The sequence below is a fragment of the Oryzias melastigma genome, linkage group LG17, assembly GCF_002922805.2.
Source record: "Oryzias melastigma strain HK-1 linkage group LG17, ASM292280v2, whole genome shotgun sequence".
NCBI classification, from domain to species: Eukaryota; Metazoa; Chordata; class Actinopteri; order Beloniformes; family Adrianichthyidae; genus Oryzias; species Oryzias melastigma.
Genome location: NC_050528.1, coordinates 26,927,631 through 26,943,819, shown reverse-complemented (window position 1 = coordinate 26,943,819; position 16,189 = coordinate 26,927,631). Strand labels below are relative to the sequence as shown.

General features: G+C 37.6%; 1 protein-coding gene across 5 annotated transcripts in view; it reads right to left on the bottom strand.

Annotated features, from left to right (window-relative positions):
• LOC112147249 (disks large-associated protein 1) overlaps window positions 1-16,189 on the bottom strand; it is a 73,827-nt gene that overhangs the window by 41,224 nt on the left and 16,414 nt on the right. For 3 of the 5 annotated variants that reach the window (XM_024273498.2, XM_024273499.2, XM_024273501.2), the window contains exon 2: window positions 5,184-6,693. In XM_024273498.2, the coding sequence (XP_024129266.1) occupies window positions 5,184-6,581 (1,398 nt within the window). In that variant the 5' untranslated portion in view covers window positions 6,582-6,693. The remainder of the gene's footprint in view (window positions 1-5,183; window positions 6,694-16,189) is intronic. The other 2 variants (XM_024273500.2, XM_024273502.2) reach the window with 2 other exon arrangements.

Here is a 16,189-nt window from a genome sequence, read left to right as displayed (position 1 = left end):
GACTGTACACAACTTTGAATATTTCTTAATTTTACCCACTCCTGGGAGAAAAATTATTTAGTGACGTGTGAAGGAGGAATCTTGATTTTTACTCTGTTGGAGTGTCAAAAATTATAACTATTTTGCAATTTAATGTAAGGAAATGTATGCATAAATATGTGTGATAGAACAGCTGGTATTTTATTTTCAACATTTATATGTTGCGCTACTAAAATAATAAAGTCTAACAGAAAATCTGATTCTTAACTTAAAAAAAAGTACAAAATATGGCTTTAAAAGACAGCCACTTTATGAAGGTGATCAGTCAATATCACATTTACAGGTTAAAGTTAATTTTGATTTAATTTATCTATGATTTAGTAAAGTATTATATTGAACCTTTGGTAACACTATAATAACTATACACTATGCAGCATTAGTAATTGTTGATGAATAAAGTCTTAAAATGCTATTAATAAACACATTTTAGTAATAATTTTTAATCATAAATAAAGTGTTAATAACACACATATAAACTACAGGCTAATGCTTAATAAAGTAGGAGTGAGGCTTTATAAATGATTAATTGAGTGTTAAGTCATTCTCAACTAATGCTTAACTGATGCTTAAAAGTGTGTAATTATTCTAAAGCGTTACTGAAACTTTTATGCAAGGCCAGTAAAATATGGCATGGTAATTGGATATTATATATAAGGTAAACTTTAGAAGTAATTTACAGAGAACCAGAGGTTTAAAAACTGAAGAGATGTGAAAATATTTAGGAAAACAGATTTAAATCCACTTGGAAACATTAGTGTGTGTTTTAAGACTGTATGATCTCTTGGGGTAAGGACTAAATTATTTACACGTTTAGGTCAACAAACAGAAAGATACTTATGTAATGTGTATATGTTGTATTATCAAGGATTATCGTTATAAAGATGCATAGAAATGTGTATATAAATAGGCGTACACACATGTGATTATATATTTTAAGAGAGGACTATACTTAAATTATTTCTAACAATAATTACAATTAACATAACATAACAATAGGTATTATAATCTCTTTTTTCTAAGACCCTTTAACATGAACTATATTGTGTGGAATGATATTCCAAATCATTTAAAACCCAATTATTTATATTTTAACATGCCTCATTGACACAGATATAAATGATCAAATTTGATCAACAATAGTCCCACACACACACACACAGACATCTATTGGGTGTGCTTTCATTCTTCCAAATTGTTGAAATATCTTAGTTTAAATTGACACAATCATTCTGAAGTAATCACTTTACAAACCCGACCTAACTGAATGAGATTGCTGCTGATTTTATTGATTATCGCAGATCTATCCTGCATAGTATTTGAATTAGATGAGACATGGATGTCTTCCATTTACAGTGACAGATAAAGTACAGTACTGTGTATTAGTATTGCAAAGATTTGCTACAAAATTAAGGTTTTGCAGTGTTTGAGCATCAACACAACTCCTTTGAACCAGGCGTGACATTTAGAAACCTCACCTCAAAAATAGAAAAACCAAGCGACATTCATCAACATTCATTTCATCCATCATGAGGAAGATATTGTACTGTATTGAGTCCTCAGCTCATTTCAATGCATGATTTGGTTTTGCATGTTACTGCTCTGCTTCAACACTCCCCACCCACCTAAACACACATGTACAATATAAATGCAACACACATCAACAGGCTTTTGTTCAGTTGTTGCACAATGCGAAGTACAAAGAACAAATGTCATGAGCAGTTGTTGGGGAGGCAGCTTCACTCATTACTGCACACTTGGGCATTAGAATTAGAGCGTATCATTGACTTCATGTTCATGGATCCAAACAGTGATCAGTGTGTGGTTTTGCTGCTCAGTAGGAGGAGAGGTCAAAGCGGTGGGTCCATGAAAAGCTCCAGGACGAACCCGTTCACAATGCTTCAGGAGACGTCATTATATTCTATTACATTGCTTTTAGTTTTCACTTCACGTGCTGCTCTCTACACATTGCCAGTGATCACTAATAATGTTAGGTTGGGGTTGTGAGGGGCCGTGGGTACCTGGATCGGGTGAGTTAAATCAATAAGGAGCTTCACTGGTTGGAAAACAAGCAGGGCACCGGCCCTCAACAGTTGGATTTGGACACCCTTGATGTAAACCGAAGGATAGTGGGAAGTGGAGTAAGACTTACTCTGCACCAACTGTCCTACCCACAACTCAGAGGCAACTTTCTTATAAACTACTACTCTGCAAAAACTATTTTGCCTAAAAGTGACATAGTCATAATTAAAAACACACAGATAATGAATTCACTGAATCCAAATATGATTGGAGTGAGACCTTTTTATAAACGTATAAAGGAATTGATTTAGTAACAACTTCCAAGAAAGTTCCACTCCTGCATCCCTGCACATACATAGAAGGACTGTGAACTGTTTTCAACCTGAAAGGTATTTATCATTGAATTTTGAGGCAGCTTGGAGGAGTAAGAAGTATTTTGAGATACTAGAACAGTTCCTTTAAAAACAGAGGTGTACAGAGCCTGTATGAACGAGGATTATCCATCCCTTGATAGCAGAAAGTTGTCAATGACTGGTTCTTGAAGGGTTCTATACTAAATGAAAAAATCTTTTACACTAAGTTATATGAGAGTTTTTTTTAAGACTTTTATATCATGTTGCACTTTTATACCTTGTTATTAACAAGTTGATGAATGCATTGTTACATTAATCGACATGGAGCTCTGGACCAGTTGAAACTAAGGACCTTTCCTCTGAAAAACAAAGCCATATGTGTCCTTGCTGGCAGGACCAGGAGTATGGACACTGATCACTCAATGAGTAGGTTTCGTGGAGACGACCATTTAAGGTATTTAAGATCCTGGGGGGTTTCCCCTGTCCTGACAAAAATTGACCTGACCCGCCTTGAAGACTATATTTGTGGAGTCATTTTACAGAATTTTGTTTTTGCATGGCTGAGATCCAGAGTACCCTGTGTAACTCTAATCCAACTTTTTTATTAAAAGGACTAAATTTCAATTGACTTTTTCTTTTTTGGTCACTTTCTTCCTCATCAACCAACACACCAGAGGATAGTAGGGGCTTGCTCACACTGTTCAGACTGTGAGGCCAGAGATAATTTATTTTGACAGGCAAATAAAAAGTGCCCAATTCAATCAAGTCTCTGTTACATTCCTTAACACTGGGTGATCACTGTTTGAACACATTTAAAATCAAAGTTTGAGTTCTCTTTTGCTGATAAGCTCTGGCTCACAGCAAACGTGTCTGTGATCTTTATGATATCAAGTGGCTCCCCAACACTTCGCTCAGCACAACACTTAAACTGAAAGCACATGAGCACAACAAGCTGGCAGGACAGAGACAAGGAAGCTGTTAGGGAATCAGGGGGAAAAAATGCCCTACTAAATTATAAATGAAGTCTGCAAACAGGAAACATGTTGTTCTTTGTGAGTTTATGTCATCACCTAGCACTTAGAGAGTAAGGCTGCTACTGGCTCTGCACTTACTTCTCTCTTCAACTCAAAAGAAGAGAATGGGAGGAAGAGGAGAAAGAAGAGGGGACTTTCCAAACCAAGAGGAAGTAGAGGAAGTGAGTTGTAGTGGCATGATGCTTGGTGGATGGATAGCCTGGGAAAGGTGAGTGGAGGAAAGGGGTCGGAATAACAGACTGGTGCTGGGGAGCAATGTACTCTCCATGGCTGTGGATGCACTACAACATAGCTGGACAGGAAGGTTTGCGTAATTACTTAAATTTGTCCTAAACTGCAAATATTTTGTATCAAACACAGATCTCAACATGTCCTTGTCAAGTTCATATGAAGTTTGTTATACAGATTTCTATGAAAAAAATGCAGTTTAATGTCAATAATTAAATTTTCTAAGAATATAGAAATAAACTGATCTGTTTAAGGCGGCACCTAACTGAAATTGATTTCTAGTTGAAAAGGTTTAACTAAAAAAAAAAACTACATCTTCAGTTTGAAAAGTTTTATTTCATTTTAGACTTTTCCTGCAGCCTTATGTTGCTACAGATAGTTTGAAAACTTCTTATAGTGTGGATTCTACATCTGCATTTTACCCTGTTTAATACATATTAATCAATAGTTTGTTGGAGATGGTTGTATAGTTATTAAAATATAGTTGTAACCCCGTTTATATCACGACTGATTGATTCTCTTTAGCCACTATGTTGTATGTTGATGGATATAGAACAAACGATACCAAAAACTCATAATCCAACGTTGTAGTGCACCCCAGCTGCAGTCAGTGATATCCAGTCATTATTTTTAAGAAATTTAAAAGATAAACCAACGGTTACAAGTTTTTTTTCTCTGAGACACTTTGACATTCCCTGAAATTATGATGAATAAATGCCATGTCAAAGTACAATTTTCTTTATAGTAAATATTACTATCTGTAAAATCTGTATATAGCCTCCAGCTAAATCATTGAACAATTTTTAAGTGTATGGCTCAGATTATACAATATTTAAATTTCAGAACAAATGCCTACGAAATACTGAGTTTGATTGCTGACCTGTTGATTCTCAGTAATACTTAAAAGAAAAATGAACAAGAGAGCAATTTTTAATTCAGGATAGAAAAAGCCCTACTGCATAGCCAGACTTTCTGTGATAGTTGTTCAATCACAATTCTTGAGAGTTGGTTTTCGACTTGTTCAGATATAGTTACCCAATGCTGATTGTCTAGATCAGGTGTATTTTTGAAAATAGCAATAAGGGAGGGATTAATTTAAAAAAAAAAGACAAAACAAGCCTTTAGGCACTGGAATGAAAGTCTATGACTGGTCTATGACAACATCTGGTTGTTTAATATTGAGATGTTAAATATATAAACCTTATCATGCCTATCTGGCTTTGAAAAGTTGTATTGTACACTGAAGTGTAGATTGTTATCACTTTTGAAGGAAAACTGGGATCTATTTGTTTGTTTTTTTTGCATTTTAGAGCAGATTTTACAACTCTAATGTAGAATTGTATTAGTATTGTTCTTAAACAATACTTAGAAGAAGTCCCACCAGACTGGACACCACTGACTTGGAGGAAACATTGATGAGAAAAGTAAGTGGTGGAGAAAAGGGAGTCAACAGAGGGGGAAGGGAGTGAACTGACTGGTTCTGGATGGGAGTCAGGGAGGAATTATTTACCTGTAAGAAATGGCAAGAGTGGTCCTGTTGCTGACTGCCCTTTGATTTGACTAGAGCTCTATCTAGGTTTAGGTTACCGGATCCTGCGCTGGCTCGTGGCTGGTTGTGGCTGTTGTTGGTGTAGACCTCTCGGGCCCTGCTCACCGTTAGGCTTGATGACCACGCCCCTTTCTTCACAAGGGGCCCGTCCAAAAGACCCACAGGCAGCAAAGGGCTGATTCCTCCACCGACACCGCTGTTATTGCTGCTACCACTAACCGGTAGACATGCTGACGATGCTGCATATTTCAAATCGCTGTTGCTCCGGGAGGCTTTCAGAGCCGAGTGGTGGTGTGTGTGGCCATGGCGTGCATGGCTGTGAGAGTGCTCATTGAGTGTGCCATAGGGGTCCATCATGAAGTACTGCTGGGAATGCGAGATGGGGAGACTTGTGAGAGCAGTCTGAGGGAACTTGTCAGGGTTGTTGTCAACGCATCGGCCCATTGTCATGGCAATAGGTGAGGGGGATATGGACGGGGAAGGAGAGGGTGGAGGTTGGTGGTGATGAGGGTGATAGAGACACAGCTCCCGTTCCAGATTGTCATCTGAGCTCCAGTATCCAGAGCCCGGAGCAGATGCTGAGCCGTGGAGCTGGGGGTGGTGGTGGTGGTAGCTTCGATGCTTGGGCTCCGCTGATCGACAGCGCTCGCGGCTCTTGCTGCGCTTCCGGTGGCGCACTCCCCCAGATGGAGTTCCACCTTCTGGGCTGGCCCTTGAGCCACCACCACCACCTCCTCCACCACCACCACCACCATTAACGCTCCCATTATGAGCCCCTTTAGATGACTGTGTGTGGTGCGGCCCCTCCAGTGAATGTGACTTTGTGAAGAGTTTCTGGACAGAGTGGACCAGATGGCGAATTCGCCCAGGGCTGTCATTGTTGTTGTCATTGGTTCCCATCCCCCCAGTGTGGGCCAGCACTCCTCGTTTGTATTGTAGTGTGTGGTAGCCATCTCTGGAAAATGGGGGCTGATGTTCATACTGGTCCACAATGTTTACTGGTACCTGAGTCTGCATTTTACCCCCGTAGCCTCCTCCACCTCCTCCCCCTCTTCCTCCTCCCACTACATAGGGTACTATGGCCATACACTCATCCTTTACCTCAGGATGGTGAGATGAGGAGGTGGAGTGGCACCTCCTTGGGAAGGTTCCATATGGGACAATGCTGTTGCTGTCAGAGGGGTACGAGGTACGCTGAGCATTGTAGTAGGGGTGCTCGGCTGGCATGGGAACGGGCACAGGAATGTCCATCTGACTGATCAACAATGGCTTGCGGTCCACATGGTGGCCCAGTGGATCATATGATGGCTCATAGGAGACCACATGATGGTGACTCTTGCTACCTGACAGACCTTTCATGACAGGGTGAGTGAGGAATGGACAGGAAGAAACAGTGAATGCGTGGGTGGTGCCAGGCCTGTGGTAGGAGTAGAGCTGTTGACGACTGTCCTTGTAGGGAGAGCGGCAAACTCTGCAAGACAAGAACACAGACAAAATATTACTTCAGTAAAAAATGTTAAAGAAAACCAAATAATGACTTGATGGCCTTTTTTTGTAAATGTATTACTGTATCTACACTAACTTCAGGTCGGTCTTTCTCAGAAAGATAAACAAAAAGAAGCTTGCCAGCAAACAAGTTTAGCCTGTTTTGTTCTTAAAATAAAGTTTTTTATGCATTCTAGGTCTAAAGCCCTTGCCAGGAACCATGAACATGAATAAATGCAAACCTTCTGGCTGTTATAGAAATGTATATAAATAAAACAGGTGCTTGGGGCTTGTATGCCTTCTATGCATACATGTTTAAGGATGGATGTATGCAAAAGCAACTCCTAAGTGCATTATCTTTAGTGACGACACAAAGAAGAATAAAATAAAATGTGGATTCCATTCATCCCTTTTCTTAACCGACTGTATCCTTTTTGGGCCACAGGGCTGCCAGAGCCAAACTTGGCTACTGTTGGGCGAAGATGGGGTACAACCCAGACAGGTCGCCAGCCTGTCACAAGGGCGCACAATCACACCTAGAGACAATTTAGAGTAATCAATCAACCTATGAAGTATGTCTTAGGACTGCGGGAGGAAGTTGGATACCTGGAAAAAAACGACACATTCACAAGGGCAACATGCAGACTCCACACAGAAAGGTCCATGCTGGGATCGAACCGGGGAATTCTTGCTGTGAGGTGAAAGCTCAAACCACTACGCCACCTATGTGGATTCCAGAAATGTTTAAAGCTAAAAGAATGTTTGACAATATAGAACGAGTACTGCTCTGTCGGAAGAAAAGTGAATAGAAAGATTAAATTATGGCTTTATTTTTTTTTGTCACTATATATATAAATATATATGTACTATATATATATATACTGTATATATATATGTATATTGTATATACATAAAACATTAGGACAATCATGTAATTTGAGATATTTTAAAAGTATGGGGCCCTTGGTACTCCCTTTAGTTATATTGTTGCTTATCATATATATTTCCAGTCAGATTTACACACTAGACTCACCCTGGACAATTATGCATCTCAAAATGCTTGAAAAGTTATGATACTTTTTAACTTTGAATAGAAATAAAGTTAGGACTTTGAAGTGATTTGAGCCAGAATTACAAGACAGAACTGATGTTTGAGTGTTTTTGCAGTCTCATCCAATGATTTAAGAAATGTCCAATTTTCTGCTTTCAACTGGTTTCAAAAATAGCTAGATAGGATATAAATCACACAACTACTTCTTGGAAAACAATGTTTACGAAAGTGAGCAACCATTACTCTAAAATGTTTCTACAACTTTATAGCTTATAGTTCCTTCTAAAACTTGAAAGCTACCCATTACACACATACATATGCATAGCAACAGAGCTGTTGGCATTATGACGAAAGGCTGAGAAGATTGCGAAGGACTGTGATTGATGACAGTGGTTTTTGGAAGTATTCCTGGAACCATTTAGCAATGCCATTGATATCATTATGAGAAGGGATGTTTGAAGGTCCAAAAACTATCCAATGAAGGTTTGGATTCCTGTCTGATATTTTCCTAGCTTCTCCAATTCTTTTGATTACATTTTGCACTGCAGATGATCAGATTTAGCGATTCTCTGTAGCTTGATGTAGAGGAACTTTTGTTAAAGTATTCCACTATATATAAAACAAAAATTACAAAAAAAATCAGTTTGGGACCAGTGAGAGAATGTCAAGGTAAATGAGTTTTTCTCTTATGCTCACAGACTGTCTCTTGTACTTTGGCCCTTTCTGACCCTCAATTACAGCATTCTGAACAAAGTACTCATAAATGACCTGGAGTTGAATTTAGATGTTTCAGTTTCTGTTACGGTCTCCAGTTACACATTTTGCAATGCGGACTCTGATGGATCTTGAAAAAGAATACTAAAAAGTGCACACAAACAAATAAAGCAACAGTAAACTCCTTAGAAATACCAGGAAATCCAATCCAAAAATAGTTGCTGTAGTTCGACAAAAACGTTTTTGTTTCCCCTCTTTAGTTCCTGTTATTGCCTGCTTGGAAGGGCACACCAATACGATCTGTACAAACAGGTGTTATTTCATATTGATCCCAGAAAGGCCTGCAGCTGGGCAGGATCAATCAGGCTGATTGTGGTACTGTTGTGGCCAGCATTGCCTTTCATAGAATAAGACTGCCAGACTTTTTAGAACCCCCGCCGCTGCCAGTTTCCCAATCTGTGGCCTAAAGACAGGATCCTATACCAAAATCCCATCCGAGGAACTACTGACGATGTGTTCAAAACAAGGCTACTGTATACAAGAAATGCATTTAACATGTCAGCAAAGAAGAAAGATAAAATCAAAAGTTAAAAATTAAATCATGCACATTTATTCTTTTACAAATCCCCAAAGGAATTTTATATCAGGTTCTCATTCTGTTTTGACAGTCTAAACAGAATTTATTCAATGTTTTATGGCCTTTTTCAAAACCATGCTGGCAAAAAGTGCATTGAGACTTAAAAATGTCCGATTCCACAAGAAGAAAGCAAACTTTCAACCAATCAACCAGGTGAGCTGCCAACTGGCAGTCAATGTTAGGGTTAGAGTTTTTTGCACATCTGGGGCCTCAAAGTTCCCCACAACTACCTTTTCTCAGTTCAAATTGAGAGGTTTGAACTAAAAGAACTTTCTTTGTGACTCGGAAATGTGCAAACAGAGGGAAACACAATGCAATAAACATGCTTATAACAACCTAATTTATGATCTTTTGCATTAACATGCTTATCACAAACTTTGCACATTTTACTTAAGGCCCCACTCCAATGATTTTTTTTTTTTGCTTTGCTTGTTTTTTTGACATTTGTTCTTGTGATGGAGGATATGTATAAAAGAATTCAAGAATAAACCTGCATTTCTGAGTATTTCATTTTTTCAAATTGTGAGGAGCTGACAAAAAAATCACTTGAAAAAGCTTCAGTTTGTGACGCATCATCTCCCATGAGTGAGCCAAAGTCTCTCTGCTCCGCTCTGATTCTAAAACCTACACTTGCAGACAAATAGATCCATTAACATCTTCATTTTCTTCATCTAAGTTGTCATCTGGCTCAAAACTGTACAGATATTGCTTTTTTTTTGCTACGCTAATGTGAGCTTGGTGTTGTCAGGACGTAAGCTAGCAGGAAAAAAATGTGTTATGGTGGCCAGTAAGGCAATCAAAATAATCTACAGGTGTATGTTTTACAGGCCTTATTTTCAACCTAAACATGCAGCAACAAGCAGTAACATGCTACACAGGCTACCAGCTACCTCTTCTTCTCCTTTTCACACTGTCTCCTGCTCACTGCTTCCACCTGGTGGCGCCTAGTGCCATAACTATAGTTGAACAACATAAGGGAATCTTGGGACATCAAATTAGGGTTGCTTCCAAACAAACAGTCCCACCTACAAACCAGATGTAAATTTCTACTGAGTTCCTGCTGCTCTGCAGAAAATAAGTCTTAAAAAATGACTCAAAAAATGACTTTTTGATTGTTGATAAAAACTGCATAGTTACAATCAAAAGATGACTGGAAACTATTTTAAAATAGATGAAAATATAGTTTGAACATAACTTTAAAAATGTTGTAACTTCACGACTATAAATCCTTTAGGAACCCTACTTTTAAACTCAAAAAGTGTGATTCTTGATCAGTGTGTGTTTCAGAGTTGACATGTACGGCAGGTTGAGGTCACAAAACAGCACAGCTCAAACTGAAAGCTCTGCACGCAATTTTTATCTATGTTATCTTAATAAATTTCAAGATGATCAACAGCATAGCATTACATAACCATTACACCCAGATATTCCTTCAATATGGACACAATGAAATGTTCTGACAGCTGAAAATCAAAAGCAAATTGGTAAAGCAGGTTGAACGAACAAGTTAAATTTGAGAAGTATGCAACAAAAAAGAGCTAATGATTCTGGAACAGTGGGACATGGGCTGCATCCTTGCTGGGTAAAAATGACCAAGCATCCTTTTTTGGTGCATAACTGAAAGGTTTTTATTCTTTTGAATTAAAGAATTACTATTTAATCTTAATGCTCATTTTTTTTTTTTTTAGATTTGCTTACAAAGGTTTAGTTGCTTTTTTTAAATCCCAGAACTGTGCAGAACATCTTATCACACCAGGATAAAACATGGGTAACACATTTGGGACTGTTCATAGAATGTGACTACAAATTTAACAGTAATCAAATACAGAATTAAGCCTTTAAATTGTAGGTGGTTTATGGCAGTGTAATTCTCTTTTCAATCCCTGAAATATTTTGTTGAAATAATACACTAAAGTAATGCAAACGTTTGACAGTGAGAAAATCCTCGGATTCATTTGATCCCTGAAGTCCAGGAAAGTGATTCAAGTAACAGAATTGCTTTCAACAAAGCTGCAGAGCACTCTTGCAATCTGTTTCACATCACAAAATCAAACAGTTCCTCTCGTCTGTGTGTAGGTGTTTGTGCAGCAGAAAGGCTCCCTGCATACAATTCAAACTTGTAAGCATGTCTCAATAAAAATGAAGCGGCGTTTCATTGATACCCCGGGAACACTTTGAGCAGCAGGCATGAACGTCTGCAGTGATTATTCTCCTTGTGAATTCACATTTCCCGCATCCATCAGCTAATGCGCCGACAGCTTTTGGTCTTCTACCTAAAAGTTTCCCCCCCGAAGGGATTTCTTGGGGCTGAGCGAGGCAGATTTATTTCATTTGAAAATGTTATGTTTGCATCCGAGGAATTACATAGTTCTTCCTGTTTGAAAGCATTTCTAAATATAAGCCGAAGTGTGTAGGAGTCTGCTGCAGCACACCAAATATGACATGCAGGAAAGAATGGGTTTGGTTGTAACACTTTCTGCTTTAGGACCTGTTACTCTTAATTTGAAAGTTTTCAAGCTTTTATTCAACCAATCTAAGTCAGTCAATTTGATATTACACCAATCAAAGCCCCTGAACGACAATTACAAATTTAAAACACAAGAGTTGTCTTTTTTGCTGTTCATTTAGAAGCTGGAGTGCGAGTCTTTAAATAGGAATCCAAACTCCATTTAACACGCCAAATGAAGCATTCAGTTTCCCCTAAAACCATGGTTGATAACAGTTTCCTCTAGAAAAATTCACCAAAAAAGAGTCGTGGTTTCCTTAAGTAATTCAATACAGACTTCTCCATAAACTGAATATTTAACAAAGAAATAAAAGAAATCAAGATAGTATTTGATAGCAAACAAATTAAAAAAAATGAATTTTGATACATTAAGGGGGGAAAAAAATCTAGGTTTTCTATATGCATTGTCAGGAACAAGGTGTGTAGAACCCAAAATGTAGGAGACTGGACTTGGCAGCAGAAACATAAACATTTCCATAAATAATTTTTAAAATGACTTAGTGCACTTTAGTGCGTTAACCATTTTGTAGGGCTGCCTGTATCTATAATTCCAAATTAAGGTGTCCTAGAACTTTCCCAGAAGTTTTTGCAATGCTCGCTACATTGGTACACCACAATGATTGCGTTTGAACTAATTTTGCAAAAACAATGTGTTTAAATGTAAATCTTTAATAGATCATCAACATTTTCATCATCAGAACACAATGGAGTTAAAAATAGTTGTCTTAAAATGCTTGTATTGATTAGATTTTCACTTGGTGAAATTGGTGACTTCATACTTATCATTTAAAAAAAAAGACAAAAAGAAAAATTAGTGAGCATGGTATTCGAATTGTTTTTAAATTCCAGGGCACTAGATAGTCCTGCACTTGTATAGTTATGGAGTGCAGAAGGAATGTGGACCTAGATCTAAATACACTGAGGGTAATGAATTGAAATGCTGACAGCTGTGAATAATCCTGAACCTCATCACGGTGTGACTGACACTTGAAAGCAGAACCTTACAAGAACCAAAGAAATCAAACTGACAAAATCAACTCCAAGAGTGCAATCCTCACAAAAACAGCAACAGATGGAAGGCAGTTTAGAGCAAATCCTATCTGAGCCTTTCTTGTAACATCTTCTCTAGTATTTGCCCTGTATACAAGTGCATGGTACTGAACATGTTGGCAAGTCATAATGTCTACGCAAGTCCATGAAGATCCTCAGTTGATCTTATGTTGATGCTAAATGCCAGCAGTTTGGCCATTTGTTCTTGTTTTTTCTGGTGCACCAGCTTTGAGTTTGTGATCACCATAGTTAATTCTTCTACAGCTTATAGTCCCACGATTTTGGTTTTTGTTTTTTTTTCCTGATGAATGTTCAGTTTTTGGTCCCATTTTGGTTTAGTTTTTCTACATTTTAACAGATATATTTTAGATTAGTTATCAAACTCTTTAAGTTAAATACCCACTACAATGAAAATTATGTGTTTGGTGTCTTTAACATGTTCTTATGGCATTATTCTAATGATGGAGGAGGACATATATGAATAATTTAAAATATTTTAAAGTACTTCTTTAATTAAATTGTAATGTATCAGGAGCAGGTGAAAAACCCTTTGGAGAAGCTTGCGTTTGTGTCGCAGAAACTGCTATGGGTGGGTCAAAGTCCCCCTTCTCTGCTGTAATTCTAAAGCATCGACTTGTAGAAAAATAGATCCATTAATGTCTTTGTTTTCCGTATCTGAGCTCCCATCTGGATCAAAGCTGTGCGGCTGGATGGCGATATTGGTCACCATTTTTTTTTTTTTTTTTTTTTACTCTAACATTAGCTTGAGATTGTGTGAGGTGCTACAAGCTAGCAGGAGAGAGTGTAAACAAAGGAATGCTGGGAAATCAGTGAGGCTAACTTCCGCTCCTTCAGTCCTCCCCACAACCCAGAGGTGAATTTCTAATGAGCTAAAATATGACATTGGCTTTTTCACTTTTGCTAAAACCGCATAATCATAATTAAAAGACCAATGATTTTACAATAGAAAAAAATATGGTTGAAGTGGAACTTTAAGTTTAATTTATCAGATTAATTTATCCTGGGTTTGTCTCCTCACTAATCACTCACAGTGAGTTGTTAAAAAGTACACCACACATGGATAAAGATATGTTGCATCACAGAAACTGATGAAAAGGGATGTTGTAGGACAACAACTGAAGATAGATCAGGGGTGACAAACTCCATCGCACAATGGGACAAAATCCAAAACACACCCATGATCACGGGCCGAACACGACAAACATTTATTGAAAACTCTAAAACTTTTTAAACGATAAAATTGTAACTTTTTAATGTAATTGAACTAGATATATAGGATAACCTGCAATAATGCTATTATGAATGCTGAATTTGGCCACTGAAGATGCTACTGCTGATAGCTGAAGAGGCTGAAACTGATAGTTGAAAGGGTAAAAGCTGATATATAAAATCACTGAAGTTAATAGCAGAAAATGTTGTCAATGATAGTTGGCTAAAATTTTAGCTAAATACCAAATTTGCCTAAAAAACGAACAAAAGACAAAACTTAGGTTAATCAAAACAGCTAGCATGTAGCTAAAAAATAGCTAAACTTCAAAATAACCTAAAAAACTGAAAGAGTAAATTAGCCAAAACAGCTAGCATGTAGCTGAAATATTAGCTACACTTCAAAATGGACAAAAAAACGGAACAAAAAGCCTAAACTAGCCAAAACAGCTAGCATGTAGCTGAAATATTTTTTAAACTTTTTAACTGTAACTTTGTAACTTAATTATGAACAACAAAAAGTCAGGAATATTATTCCAAAATAAATCAACTTAAACCTTATGTAACTTTCAATATTTTACTCTCCATAAAAATATATTTAGTCAAAATTAAGTTAAAAATGAGCACAAGATAACATCGGGCCATTAATAACAATAAAATAAAATGATCTGGAGGGCCGGATCCGGCCCCCGGGCCTTGACTTTGACACACGCTGTAGATCAAACCTGTTCTGACTGTTCTGGTTGTAGCCTGTGGTGGCTCAAAGATAGCTAGTTTAGGCTTAGAAACCTCTATGACCCTACTGTGGAGCTGGTGCACACAATGAATGGATAGACTACCAAACACTCAAGTTGAATACATTCTAGAGGTGTACTCCCTCTAGGCATAGGTACAGTGTCTGAGTATGTTTAACCGTTTAGCTAGTGTGATGACTCATATGTTACATAAGCCCTTCTACTGTCTATTTTTTGGTAGAATATTAAAAATAAATACATTTGTAAAAGAATAGCATCGAACCATCCTGTTACTTTGATGGAATGTAAGTGCAGGTCGGTGGGGAATCCAGAGTTGAGGAGCTGTTCTCAGTGTATGGAAGAAAGCAAATTATCAAAACATATCAAGTGCTAATTGGTTTTTAAAACTGTAAATTAGACAAGATTTAGTTTTTTCTAATCCAAGAACAACCAAGATAACAAGTCCAGGAAAAGTAGAAGAGGAAGTGATTTAAAAAGGGGTGGACGAAACCACAAAATGAAAAAAAAAACTTAGAAGATTACATGGGAAAAAAAGAGATTGACAGCTGAATCACCCCACTGGTGTTTTATCTCCACCTCCCGCTGCATTTTTCAGAGCAATATGCCGCAGGCACGCTGGGTTGGTGCTGTGTGTGTAGGAGGAAGGAGAAATGAAAATAGGGCTGAGATCAAACTATTTTAGGCTAAATGAAAGCTGGCAAACAAAAAGCCTTTGAGTCACCCTTTGAGGGTGGATACCAGAGCTGGAGGCAGACAGGATACTCAGTGTAGCAGAGATCAGTGCTCAGTGTACCGTCACTATCACAAATAAGGGTGATGACTGAGACTATGTGAAGCAGAAATGTCTTTATCTATTTATTTAATTTCACAACAGGGTCTGTTTGGGTTTTTTTGCTCTAGTTTTCTGTGTTTTTATCAGAAAAGATTGGCAATTACTCTGTATCATAAAAAGTTTTACAAAGAGCAATATTTGATGTCCACTTGCAGACGTAATAATCATTGATATTTTTGATTAATTTTGATATTTATTTAGATTCTTTATTCCGTGTTCTTAGTTTATCACTGATCCAGGAGTCTCGTGTTTTATTCAAAAGGAAGAATTAGTGAGAACTTTCAAAGCACCACACCTCCATGTGATTACTTCCTTACACTTGATAATTCTTGAATGAGAGGGAATGACAGATTTTCTGCCCCATTACTTGTTTCTATCTGTATCTCCTTAAATTAGGCCCGGTGTGTTGCCATGGTAGCTACAATCGTCTTTTTACTGGTTTTGGTTTTTTGTGCTGCGGTTGTACAACTGTTCAGAAGACTTCACCTTGCTGACGTTACACAACTTGTTTCAGGCAGGAAGCTCGATTTTCTAGAGATCTTTAAAAGGTACGAACAATGATTCTACTGGCTTGCTAAATACAAACTACATATTAGTTCTGGCAAAATTTAAGTTTTTTTCTCATTTAATCTTGTGCTCTAACAAGGAAATTAAGGCAAGGCCATTTTATTCGTATAGCACCTTTCATATGCAGAGACTTTTGAAGGGCT